Genomic DNA, 13,048 nt, shown 5'->3' on the forward strand with positions numbered 1-13,048 from the left:
GTACTCCTTTGCCCTGGAGCAGGGAGTGTGCCCACACTGGTGTACTACGTGTGGGGTGAGCTGGAGGTTGTTTTCTTTATTTGCAGCTATCCCCTCTACCAGATCGGGAACCCCCAGCTGAGGATATTTCGAACCAATTTCTTCATGACCCTGGTGAGGCCTGGCAAAGAACAGCCGCCTGATACCGTGCAGTTCAGAATCCCTATGGAGTAAGTGCTCTCTTCATCCATCCATCCATCCATCTGCTACCGCTTTATCCAATACGGGGTCGCGGGGGAGCCGGAGCGTGGCCTGGCCTGGCCAGCAGCGGGCGCAGGGAAGGGTACATCCCGGATGGAACGCCAGTCCATCGCAGGGCACACCCAGGCAAAGAGGCAAACACACACTCACACCAGGGCCAACTTTTTCCAAAGCCAATTAACCCACCAGTATGTCTGGGCTGTGGAGGGAAACCCATGCAAACATGGGGAGAACACACAAATCGAACCTAGGGTCTGAGAGCTGAAAGGCAGCAATGCTAACCACTGTGCCTGCTTTAGGTTGAAGTTAATAGTGGTAACTGGTTTTTGTGACGAGAGCATACGGCTCACTAGTGAAAGGAGGCAGTTTGAGCCGTCTAAGTGGTTTGTGAGTTAGTAGCTAACTGATCCAAGGATCAGTCTGCTTCAGCAACATGTCTGGGTAGCTTGTTCCAAACTCCCAGAACACTTTACGTAAAACAAAGTGCCTCCTGTTCTCAGTTTTAACTTCACTTCCACACAGTTTCTCCCTGTCCCTTGGTTCATGTCTCATTGCTGATTCGGAGGAAGTATTTCTCCAAAATACTTAAATCAGATCCCCTTGTACTCTTCTCTGTTCAGGGGTAATAAGGTTGAGAATGTATAAGCAACACATTAAATGTCAAACCTTTATCAGTACTAAATAAGATATCAGAATATATTTATATATTACAATTTTCTAATTTGTTAGAAATTTGTTCTTTCTAACATTTGAAGATGGCGTTTATTAGTTGCCCTTCTTGACTGCTTAAATATGTAATTACATCTCATAACCACTAGGTGGAATACAAACACCATCTAATGGCTGAGACCAGACGATTTGAGTGATTAATTTTACATTTTTATGATTTTTATTTGTTCCATCTTTGTTTCAGCCACAGGGGCACAAAATATTTGCTTATATACAGTATGTAGGGGTGTATATTACTTTTTTTGTTAAGTTGTTATTCACTGGGTGTTTTAAATTGCCTATAAAACCAAGTGAATTGCTGACCTCCAGTCCAAGGAGTGAATATTGTAGGTCTAGAATATAGGTCTCAGCTGATGTTCTGAACAAATGCCTCTGCTTGTTGAGCAGCTCAGGAATCTGCCCTCCTCCTGTGCTTTTGTTTTTCACGTCTCTTTGCAGGAATGTGCCTGTGTGCATTACATGCGGAGATAAGGACGATGAATAATGTTGGGTGCTGCAACCTAAACTTTTTCTTAAGCCCCAGAAGCTGTAACTGTCATACGCATGGCCCTGTTTTTCATTCATTAGTACCTAAAACAAATGTAAAATTTTGGAAGTCAGATCCATGTTCATGTTTTGCTGCTCTTAGTAAGTTTGATTGTCTGCGTATCTTCATTGTGTTTCATTTACTCGGCAAGTGTCTTTTCTGATTGTGCAGCGTGTGCCTGTCCTACCGGCTGTGGCGCGCTGGGAGACAATGGCGCTAGTATGGCAGGCGTGATTGATAAAGCCCTGAAACCTCAGAATATTTTTACACCTCTTTATTTTCCCCTCCCTGTGTTGTTTTTCATAATTGATGACTTTTCACTCGACACAAAAAGAAAGCCTTGATTGTTAAGTAATGTAATGTGACGATTTAATGCGAAACAGGCAGTTCAGCTGTTAATGAGCGTTTTAATAGAAGTTTTCACATGGGAAGAATACAAGGTTTGCTTTGTTTACAATCACTCCTCAGGGCATAAAACAGAACCGTAGACAGTTGAACTCAGTATCATATTTGTTATAAATTGTGAAAAGTAAGCAGCACTTGAGCTGTAATTCTTACACCACTCCATACTGTTCATCATCATTTTGCTAAAAAAAGACAATTTTTAAATCACTACTTTCACTTACTTTCTTAATGTTTGCTCTCCCATATTGGTCGTTTGTTCTTCTGACTCAAAAGTTACTTTATAATGTTAATATTGCATGTCTGACAGTTTGGTTAGTAAAGCAGGGTTCACCAGCCTTGGTATGGGAGAGACCCAATCCAATTAATTATAAGTCACCTGTTTCTAAAGATTGGCCACACCTGTAAACTCGACTGATTTAGTTTGACTTAGACTTTAGTTCTGTATGTGAGGCCAATACAGGGAAGCACCTCATTCAATCCATAATAATTGCTCTTCTGTCTTTTCTCAAGGATGTTCAACATCTTCAGTTGGCAACTCACTTGTAAACCAAAGATTAACAGTGCAGAATGTGTAAAGCAGCCTCTTGACAAGCCTCTCACTGATGGGATTACCCTGTAGAACAGCCTCCCTCCTTGTTTTGTTCACATTAAGCCTAAACAGACCCTGACTGACAGATATTGTTGAGAAGGTTTAGATCAAGTGAAGTGCCACATTATAATTTACTGGGTCCTTTAATAAGTTAATTAGATCTTTTGTATCTGTTATTTATTTTAATCGTGAAGAGTCTTGTACTGTATAGAAAGGTGCGCACAGACACGGATATTGCTGTAGTTATTAATTACGTTTGATTTAGGACCACATTGAGATGTTTTAAAACATGGGGCCTCTACTTTAATTTTTTGTGTGCCCTCCCATTGCAACTTGGTTAAAAATAGGAATCTTACGGCTATCTATTTATCCATTTTCTAACTTCTTCCAGTTCAAGGTCTTGGGGGAGCTGGAACTTATCCTGCCAAGCAACGTGGTATACCCTGGACAGGATGCCAGTCCATCAGAGGGCAGACAGGCACAAGCACAGACATGCACATACTTACACACTCACACCTATGGCCAGGTTTCCCTGAAGCCAAATAACCTACCAGGATGTCCTTCGACTCTGAGAAGGAAACCAGAGCACCTGCAGAAAACTCATGCAAACGTGGGGAGAACATACAAACTCCACCCAGATAGCACTCCAGCTCAGGAATGGAACCCAGGACCCCAGCACTACTAACCACTGTGTCACATCTTAGGACCAGATAGAATCAAAACCAGCTTTTCACATGCTCCAAATATCAGTTCCTGTTTTAATTCTGTTTACCAGACTCTTCTTTCATCTTCCCAGTAGAATCAAGGTCTGCACTGAGAATTTATGAGAGGCAAGAAAGATGAAGTTTAGATTTAAGCTAGACATTAGTCTGGTATCCCCCTGTGTATGACGTGTGTAGTGCTAACTTATTGTTTTATACTGACACGACACTTGTATTTATTAACGAGTGTGTTCTCGCATTTTCAAGGCTTCAGTTTCTGTTAAACCCAGAAACCGCGAATGCGAAAGCCGTCCGCTGCAGAATTCCTAGAACTGAACTGCTGTTTATAAACGGCATGCCCTTTGAGTTTGTTTCCAAACCTCCTGACTGGATGGATCTCCTGCAGGGACTGTAATCATGCTAGACATGGTGTGGGTATTCTCCAAACTAATGGGTTTTGAAAATGACTTTTTTATCTTCCAAGAATCCAAACCCTGCCATCACTGGACTAAATTTGTGCTTTCTAGGAGGATTTCCTTAAACGAAAACACAGACATCTAATGACAGCTGCAGCCTGTCCTCAGTTCCTGCTAACTGTATGGAATTTCAGTGGCATTTTTTGGTTAAGACCAAGTGGGAGGCGTCTCAAAACAGATTGTGTATGTTTTTCCTTTTTTCTTCATAGCCTCTTTAATTAGACAGGTGTTTTGAATATGTAATAAAGCACATGTTGTGATGCATATACCAGGCTAACAAATAGTTTGTGACTTGGTATAAAAGTGACCTTAAAAAGAGTGTATACGCTTGTTACTGACTGTGATCCGCAGTGCAGTCAAACTCTGGCTACCATGAATCCTGTTACACACTGAATCAGAGGAGCAGTGTGGAGTCCAATCCAGTGTTTTAGTTCTTGGAAAGACATTTGGTTGCACAGTTACTTTCCAAATTCAAGTCTTCAAGTGTTGTCCTGAAAAACACATCAGTTAGCTTTGAAAACAAAATGAATGTGCTCTCTCAGATACAACAAACAAATCCTACGTGTTGTAGAATATATCCTAAATGTTATATGATATATCACTCCAGTACAGGAATTGGATGTCTGTGATTAAGAAGGCAGTTTTCAAGATGCAGTGAAGTAAAGTGCAGGGATATGTATTATGTCTATTTTTAAAGCTGGCCAGAGGCACTGCTCTCTTTCTTTGAATTGAGATTCGCATGGCCAGCATAATCCGGTTTTAGGTGTTCATAGTATTTTCTAACATTCATAACCCTCCAACTATTGTTCCAAAGCCCTAACAGACATTAACAGATGCACGAGTGAGCACAGCGTTAGTCAAAGTGCATCTTATAATATGGTTAGTGTTAGCATTAGAATTTGTGTTATTAATAAAACTTGTATGTCTGTCTTGTAGAAGAATGGTCTGGAATGTTGTTATACAGTGTTATGTATCCCCCTAAGAACAGCAGTATTACTCAGGTTACGTAAAGCCAAATTCAATGGAAGCATTCCCAAAGCAAGTTTTTTTTAATCATTTCATGGTTGTTGTTGTTCATATTTGAACACTATTATTGGTTTTACTGCCAGTGGAGGTGATAGGGTTGGTGACGGGTCTCTTTTCCTAATTGGCAATTTCCATAACGACAGCTTTCTTAAAATCACTTGCAGTTGTATAGTACTTGGATTCATTAGTAAGAGCTGTGATGCCTGAGTAGAGCTTGAAATGAAGAGGAATTAACAGAGGGGATCGACCGGGGAGAAACGGAAACGCAGACGTAGCCCACTTGTGTATGGTTTGTGCTAGAAGAGCTTGTTACCTCCTATAGTACATGACTGCAATATAAAGTTGATTTTCAGCTTGGGAGTCTTTGTCCGTTCGCTCAGCCTTTTGTTCATGTTCCCTGAAGCCGTAAGTATGCGCTGTTCCAGGCCTCTTGTGGAGCTGTATCCTGTGCAGGAGAGCCGTTGCCAACACAGGTGCGATTAAGTTGCACAATGTTTTGTTTTGTGTGTGTGTGCGCTCACTGCTGCTTAGGGGTGATATAATGGCAAGTTCTTTGCCAAATTGTACAAGAATTTGCCAGGGCTTTTGGAACCCTTAGAACCGTATTAAGTATATCTGCTTACTCTGCCCTTGCCATTGTCTGGAAACCATGTGCCTGAGGAGTTTGTTTCAATAATTTAACATTTCCTCCAAGGCAACACAAGTATAAACTGTATGTAATAACTAATAGCATGTTATATCACATTTGTATCCCAAAGGAACCCAGCTTTACATATGGCAGAGTGTGAACTTCATCTACCATGCTGCATGTACACACCTTGGTGATGCGCCATAGGCGTTACACACCAGGAGCCCCACTAGATGAAAGATTGTGTATAGCAGTGAAGAATTGCTTTATCAGTTAAATTAAAGAGGAAAGTTAGGTAGGTCATATTGTGCAAGCCCAGAATAGACTTTGGCCAGGACATTAGGGTTAACAACCCTGCTTTTAGAAAAAGTAAGTTGGGGTGGGACCTCTGTTAAAATGTCATCCAAAGAATGGCCAATCCTACTGCACAGTGTCCATGATCATCACACGAAGATGCTGGTTTGGAAATTGTGGTCAAGATGAGAGTGCCTCCTACTGGTCCACCAGCACCACTTTCAACAACAAACTGATTTTCCCTAGAGGTCTTCCATCGTGACCAGGCTCTTAGGAGCTGTTGATGAATCACAGTGATAATTCAAAGCCTGGGCCAAAGGCCAGGGGTTCACTGTATATGGCATTGAACAGGGGACTTGAAAGCCTGACATTTCTGTTTTAGAAATCAGATTTTTGATTGCTGAGACTGATACATGGAAACTGGAAAAGTGCCATTTATTTCTTATTTATCCTGTCACTGGGAAAGGAAAAATAATTAGTCACTGCAGAGTTTATATTGCATAAAACTGTTATTTTTGTGCATGTAGTAAATGGGTTTACGGAATTACTATTAAAAAATAAAAGTATTAAGTGATTCTCTGTGAGTTTTAATCAGCTTATTGCAAACACTGCATGTCCTGGGGTCACAATCCTGGGACATGCAATGAAACTCGACAAGCCTGAAACACACCTGACAAGCCCGAAATTGACACTGACATTCTGACAGATATTAGAAACTCATGTTGTTTGTTTCATGGGTACTGATTCTACATTATGTGGGGAAGATTTGCATTTCTAGTTCCTTCTTGACATGTAATGTGTATGGAAACAGTCTACTAGGACACCTGTACAAGGCGCAGTCAAGCACAGCCTACAGTACATGTGCGCAGCAGAGGTCGTGCACAGCCAGGTCATGGCCGAGCCCTGTCGATCAGTCCCTCTGGTGTGTGGTGCTATTTGAGCTGCTTTAGAGCCACAGCTGGTGTTTTGTGAAATTAAGTATAATGTCTGTCTGCCAAATACACATATTCTTCACAAGGGGCTTCTGCCTGTTTATCCCAGCTGTCTTCTGTAGTACTACCAAAGAAGGTAGTATTTTTATGGAGGATGGTAGGCTAACACAATCTGCCTGTGTAACACAATGCACTGGTCCCCAAAATGTACTGTAAGCTTATTGCTACCCTGCATAAGACACAGAGCATCTGTAAAATGTCTTAGGACACTGCAGAATATTAACCCCAGAATACAGTTGCTGTTCTTTTTGTGTATAACAAGTCTCTTTATTTAGATTTTCATTCAGAAACTATAAAATGAAGCTTTGAAAGAAAACATTACAGAACCCATTACAAACACAGGTTGCACAGGTTGTTGTGCCAGAAACAATTAAATTATTTGTGTATAAGCTTATAAGTGCTTTTCCAACAGACTCCAAACTTGTCAACCAGTATATGGGTTAACATGACCTGAAAATTAATACATTGCAATAGTATTCGGCTGTCTGTTTTCATCTTATTTTTCATTCTAGTTTTTACATACTTTTTAAAAAATAAATACCATTATTTGATTATGGAGTAACATGGGCTTTTCGTGCCTTACTCCTGCAGGAGTTATAGGTAACCATTAAATCACTTGTGTCTGAAGACTTTAAAGGTAATTAATTGTAGATCTCTTAAAGTACATCAGAAATCATTCAGAACAGAGACTTTCAGCTAATATAGACCAAGTAGATTGTGCACACAACCTGCCTGTTTGATCAATAACTTGCACATATTCCCATCTTTAGAAACTATTTAGCCTGATCTATAAAACACGCTGGCTTTGGGATCTGCATCATCAGGAATGGAGTACGGAAAACCCATATACGAGCTTTTGCATATGTATAGGGTTTGAGGGAAGGTCTCAAGGTTTCCTGCAGCAAAATAAAAGATTGTAAAAATGAAGTTTTGTAGATTTTTTTCATGGTTTACAAACCATGTGTCACAAGACAAGAAAGGCATTGAAACGAAACAAATTGGGACCGGTCACAGTTGCAGTGTTTTTAATGCCACTCAGTCTACATGTTTGTGTACACATAGGGTATACAAATCTATATGAAATACAAGTGTGTATGTGTGTACTGTGTGTTTGTGTATTATACATAAATATACATATGCATTCATTTTTTAAGTTCCCTGCACAAGTTTTTTTTTGGCTATATACTGTATCATTTTCCACCTCCAGTTTCCTTTGCATAATGCCAGGTGTTACAGAAATAAACCTCAGAAATGCGTCAGTCCCTTACAAACTGGTTACGGAGAGGAATCCAAACAGCCAACGTGAGCAGGCCTCCTGAAAAAGTGCTCCAGTCTTTAATCACCTTCAGGCCTTCCTTTCTAATGACTTGGAAAGCATTCCATTGTGTAACCCATCCTCCTCACTGCCAGACTAAATTTCTGCTTTCTAGGACTCGCTGTCTAAACAAAAACACAGACATCTAATGGCGTGCTTGCTGCCGAGCTCCATCATGATCTCGGCCCACCACAAACGCTCCGGGTTCTGACGAAGGAAGCTTGGCCCTGCTTTTTGTTTGTCCATCTCTAAGGAGACTGTGCTTTAGAAGCTTATGCGCGTAGAACATTTTGATGGATTCTGTTTACTGGATTAAGTGATTCCATGATTTTTTCCTCCCGCTTGCTTCCAGAAGGTTTTTCTTTTTTCCTCAAAAGTTTCCGTTACTTGATTAGGAAGCTTCGGCCTTCAAGTAATTATGGATTAGAATCGGAAAAGGTTGCTCAGCTGAACAGCCGCGCTGTGCTAAGTTTTGTCCCTTTTTGTTCAAATAAAAAAATAGATGAAAATTAGTTCATTGTGGGAAGAGAGCTATGCACAATTCAAGTTGGCATAAACACAGGGTGAGGAGGAGTGCACTTGGTGGCCATTTTACAGTGCTTGGAATACTATTTAATTCTTCCAGGCTGACAATATTCAAAATTCAAGGCCATCTGTTAGTTTTCACAGAGATATTAAAGTAAGATTTCACGTAAAGCATATTTATTAGAGGCACACAGTTTTCATTGAGTAAAAGTAACACTTAACATGTATGAACAAGAATAAAATGTAAAATGGTGTTTTGTATAGGACAATATTTTGTTTTCAGTTCTCAAATTTCTGTGTTCCACATCTAAATTTAAGACAAATTTGCATTTTAATTAATAGCAAACAAAGGGTCTATTCTGTATTGGACTGGCTAATTCATTTTTTTCCCCTCTTTGTTACCCAGAATGACCAAGTGTGATGTGAAGAACTACCTCGAAAAAATCTACAGTGTACCTGTAGGAGCTGTGAGAACGAGGATCCAGTACTGTGAGTACAGCTTCATCATTCTCTTTCCCTGCAGGCCGTCAACAGATGTGCTACTTGACTTGTTCACCTTTTCCTCCTTGTTTGTCCACCCTTTCCTTCAGAAGGGTATGTAGGCCCGACCGTGAGCCCTCTCTGTGGTGGTTCTGTTGTGCTTTGCCGAATCAATTAATCAAAGTCAGAAAAGGAGGGGGCTGGGCGTAGGATTTGAGGTCCAAGTATGTTTAGTCAAAGTAAAGACCCCCCCCCCCACGTTGTAAGAAGACGTTTTTTTTTCCTCTCGCATCTCTCCTGCTGGCATAATGAGAACAAATTCAAAATGGCTGAAGGTTCCCCGGCAGGCAGTAGCCTCATTGTGTACTGCACATAATACTCCTTTATTTTGACTGCTGAACTGATAGGGATATATTTTCCTTCTGCCAGTGCATTCCCTTGAGGTTCTGCCCCCTTTTTTTGTTGTTTTCGCAGCACTTCCAGGTTTCACCCACACGAACCACAGTGTTTGAAAGCCAGTGACTCAGGTGACTCACCATGTCATTGAAAGAACATTATCATCGTTTCGTTTATGATCATCTAAACCTTTTTTTTTTGTTTTCACGAGGGGAACCGGTGAACTCCCAGTTTTTCCTGCACAGGAGGTAGTTGCTTTCTGGAGAAAAGGGATAGAGAGGTTCTTACTCAGACATAATGACTGTGTTTAGCTGGGTTGGAGCCACTGGAAGCCCACTTTGGTAGCTGTTAAATGGTATCTGCGCTGTCTGATTCACGCCTTCGGTAATACTAAAAGAAACTCATTGGCATGACCAGAGCGCTTACAAGTCAAGTTATAAACTGTGGATGGACTGATTCATCGGTGTGTTGGGTTGGTACCCGTTACGTCACGCGTTCCACTCGATTGAAAGTATAAAGAAAGGAGTGAGGGTGAAGCATGCCTGTGTGGAAACAGCATCCCGGCACAGAGGAGCCCTATTATTCACAAATGTCTGTATTTGTGGAGCAAGTTTCCATGTGGTCTGCAATGTGTTACCCAACAGTGACTGTTCTGAAGGAACAGAGTTAGTAGTTCAAAAACAAGATATGCCCTGTGTGGACATCTGTGCAGTCTTATGGTTTGCCAGTATTTGACCTGCTTGCCTGTCTTTTTTCTGCTGAGAAAGCTGCTTGCAATTCCCATAGGACACTTTTAGTTTACCTTTGTATTTCTTTTAACTTCTGATCGGTTGAATAATTTCCTAGCCGTTTCTTAACATACAGTATAAGCTATTTTTTATGTTTACAGTTTACAGCTTGTACACTTTCAAAATCTAAGTTGTACAGATGTTCACAATTGGCAAAGCTCTTGTGCAAACCAAAAATCTAAAATAAAATAAGTGAGCACTTGTGAAATGCTTTTAAAGTCACATGCTAATTATTAAGCATTCTTTCTGCATGCATCGTGTACATTGTTGCATATGTCAACTGAAGCTTGCTCTTTGAAAAGGCAGCTGAAGTCTTTTTTTCAACATTTGCCCATATTAAAAGGTAATAAAATGTAAGTCTAATTTGTTAAATAGGTGAATCATCAGATCATAAAGGGCTGGTGGTCATTTCTTGAAGACCCCACTTCCTTTTCTATGGGTTGTAAAACATTTCAGATGCTGGCTGTGTTGCCCAGCAGTCCTCTGTGAACTTATCATCTTCATGGCTGTGAAAATGATCACTTTTACCTTTGCATTCTGTGGACTGTATCCCCTGTCAACCTGTCAGTGTGTTTTGTTTTCCAAAGGCAAACCACGAAAAAGACATCACACTATAATTATGCCAGGCTGGCCGGAAAACTTTTTGTTTAAGCCTCACAAACACACACAAGATTTACCAGTTGGGCCCTTTTTACATCTTAGTGGAGAGAAGGGAGAGGCTGCCCGATAATAGAAGTGTCCAATTTGGTTTGTCATTCTTTGGTGCCAGTTCTGCTGCTCTTGTTTTCTCTCACCCCAGTGACACAGTTGGCCAAACGTCTCCGCAGGTGTTTCGGGGGAAAAATTTGCTTAGTTTATTCTCTGGATGAGAGCCCTCAGGGTGGATATCAGTTGAAAAGGTCTGTTCAGGCAAAACACTTTTGTTTTTTTGATTGCGGAACACAACAGCGTTCCAAAAGCAGGTTATTTTCTGAGCAGTGAAAAGGAGCTGATGTTTAGGCATTTGTGAAGTTACTCTTTGATGCCATGCTGAGCACTGAAACAAAATGCAGGTAAAATAAGAAGGGGTGAAAGGATATCCAGCAGAACTGTATACACCAGCAAGGATAAAGATTGTATTAATAACACTCTGACCTGCCAGCACAATTGAATTCTTTGTGTTGTAAAAACATTCCTTCACATCCCTGACACAATGCTTGATGTTGCTTACTGGGGGTGCAGACGGGTTTTTTATTGCAGGAAGCTCGCAGCTTCCTAAGGGTTCGGTTTCAACTGTTGTTGGCACCCAGATGGAAAATGGTTTATATTTCTTGTAAAGGACTTTAAAAAGGATTGTCAAACTCCTGTCATTTGCACAGACATTATCTTACATTTTTCTGGCAAAAATATTGACCGGTGAACTTTAATTCTTTCACAGGTACGAATAAGAAGAGAAATCACTTAAACCAGAGGGTGAAACGTCCTGATTACAAAGTGGCCTATGTCCAGCTGGTAAGTGTTGAATAGAACAAGTCCCATGTCGTGTTAGCCTTCAACCTCTGAAGGTTACAAGGCATTTATGCCTTCAGAAATATGAATTAGTCCCCAGTTACTTCTCACAGTGACAAAGCTCAAACAATGCAAGGTGGGAGAAGTGTACTGCCTAAATAGCCTCTACTCATGGCTTATTTTCCACACCACACAATGGGATTGTAATATCTGTGGTCATGAAACAAAACGAGTGCATCATCAATTGAGCGGAGGAACTTTCCTTTTGGTTTTCAGAAGACTGTCAAGCTGTTCCCCAGAGGGGCAGGTATGGTTGATGTAAGGCCCTACCTTATTGTCATTTATTCCCCATGTCCCAGTGGTGTTTGTTTATCTTCTGTCTCTCCCACACACTCTTGCTACCCTACTGAGACCCAAGTCTGGTTTTCAGTGGAGACCAAGGGCAATAGGTCAGATCTAATTACATACCAGACTTATTACAGGAAATATTGTGTGCTGTTTGAAGATGTATGGCTGTGTTCAGGGGCAGCTGTAAAAATTTCCACGTTGTAGGATATGAAAACATTAGTGATCAATGTGTTTTTTTGCCAGCCTGTTGTCAACTTGGTTCTATGTAAAGACTAGTCCCCCGATAATAGAAGCTGTCTCTGTGAAAGGTTTTCCTTTTTTTATGAGAATGTAATGAAATCCTTTGATCTTATTAGATTTGTTCAGGTATTCTTTACTTATAGAAATACCTTTGAGGTTTTCAAAAACACAAGCACATAACTGATCAGTTACATGTAGTTAGGAATACAAAATCCATCTACCATTTCTGACTTCTTGAAATTTGGAGAAATACGTTCACAAATCAAAACTGGAGGGTGAGTCTTTCCAAAAATATGTTCATTTTTACCTAAAGAGATTTCAAATACCTTTCAATACCTCCTTTAAAACATCGTTATCCTCTTAATAGTTCTGCTCTTCACAGTGAGATATTTCATTTGGAGCCAACCAATCCTGCCTTCATATAAAGGAATTATCAGCCTTAAACATCTGCATTCCTTATTTAAACCTCCTTGTCTTTCCTTTTGATGTCACGCTTACTTAAGTGTGAGAGAGCAGCAGGAGAAGTGGTTTGGTTGGAACCCTGGTTCAATAAACTTGATGTAAAATTGAATTTCCGGGCTCCGCAGCTCTTGAAAACCTTCCTTTTTCTTTTTCTTTCGTACGGCGGGGAAAACAAGATTGTTCCTAATTGAGACCACATGCAGCAGAGTGTTCTGTGGTTTGATGGCGATGGCAGCTGCCCTCTGTACCTCTGTCAACTAATATTCCAGCGGCACCACAGAGCTTTTTACAAATGACAGGAGTGTGGTGGGGCAGGCTGCACGTACTCGCGCTCGTCAAGGACAGCGCTCCACACATGTGATGCAGTGAGGCGGGGGGCGGGGCCCGTGGTCAGCGTGTT

The 13,048-nt window shown here is 40.8% G+C and overlaps 1 protein-coding gene across 2 annotated transcripts in view; it reads left to right on the top strand.

Annotated features, from left to right (window-relative positions):
* Window positions 1-13,048, top strand: part of mrpl23 (mitochondrial ribosomal protein L23) — a 157,017-nt gene that overhangs the window by 882 nt on the left and 143,087 nt on the right. For both annotated transcript variants that reach the window (XM_015338223.2, XM_006642454.3), the window contains exons 2-4: window positions 87-209; window positions 8,853-8,935; window positions 11,528-11,601. In XM_015338223.2, coding sequence (XP_015193709.1) covers window positions 87-209; window positions 8,853-8,935; window positions 11,528-11,601 — 280 coding nt within the window. The remainder of the gene's footprint in view (window positions 1-86; window positions 210-8,852; window positions 8,936-11,527; window positions 11,602-13,048) is intronic.

This window comes from Lepisosteus oculatus, chromosome 21 (genome assembly GCF_040954835.1).
Source record: "Lepisosteus oculatus isolate fLepOcu1 chromosome 21, fLepOcu1.hap2, whole genome shotgun sequence".
Classification (NCBI taxonomy): Eukaryota; Metazoa; Chordata; class Actinopteri; order Semionotiformes; family Lepisosteidae; genus Lepisosteus; species Lepisosteus oculatus.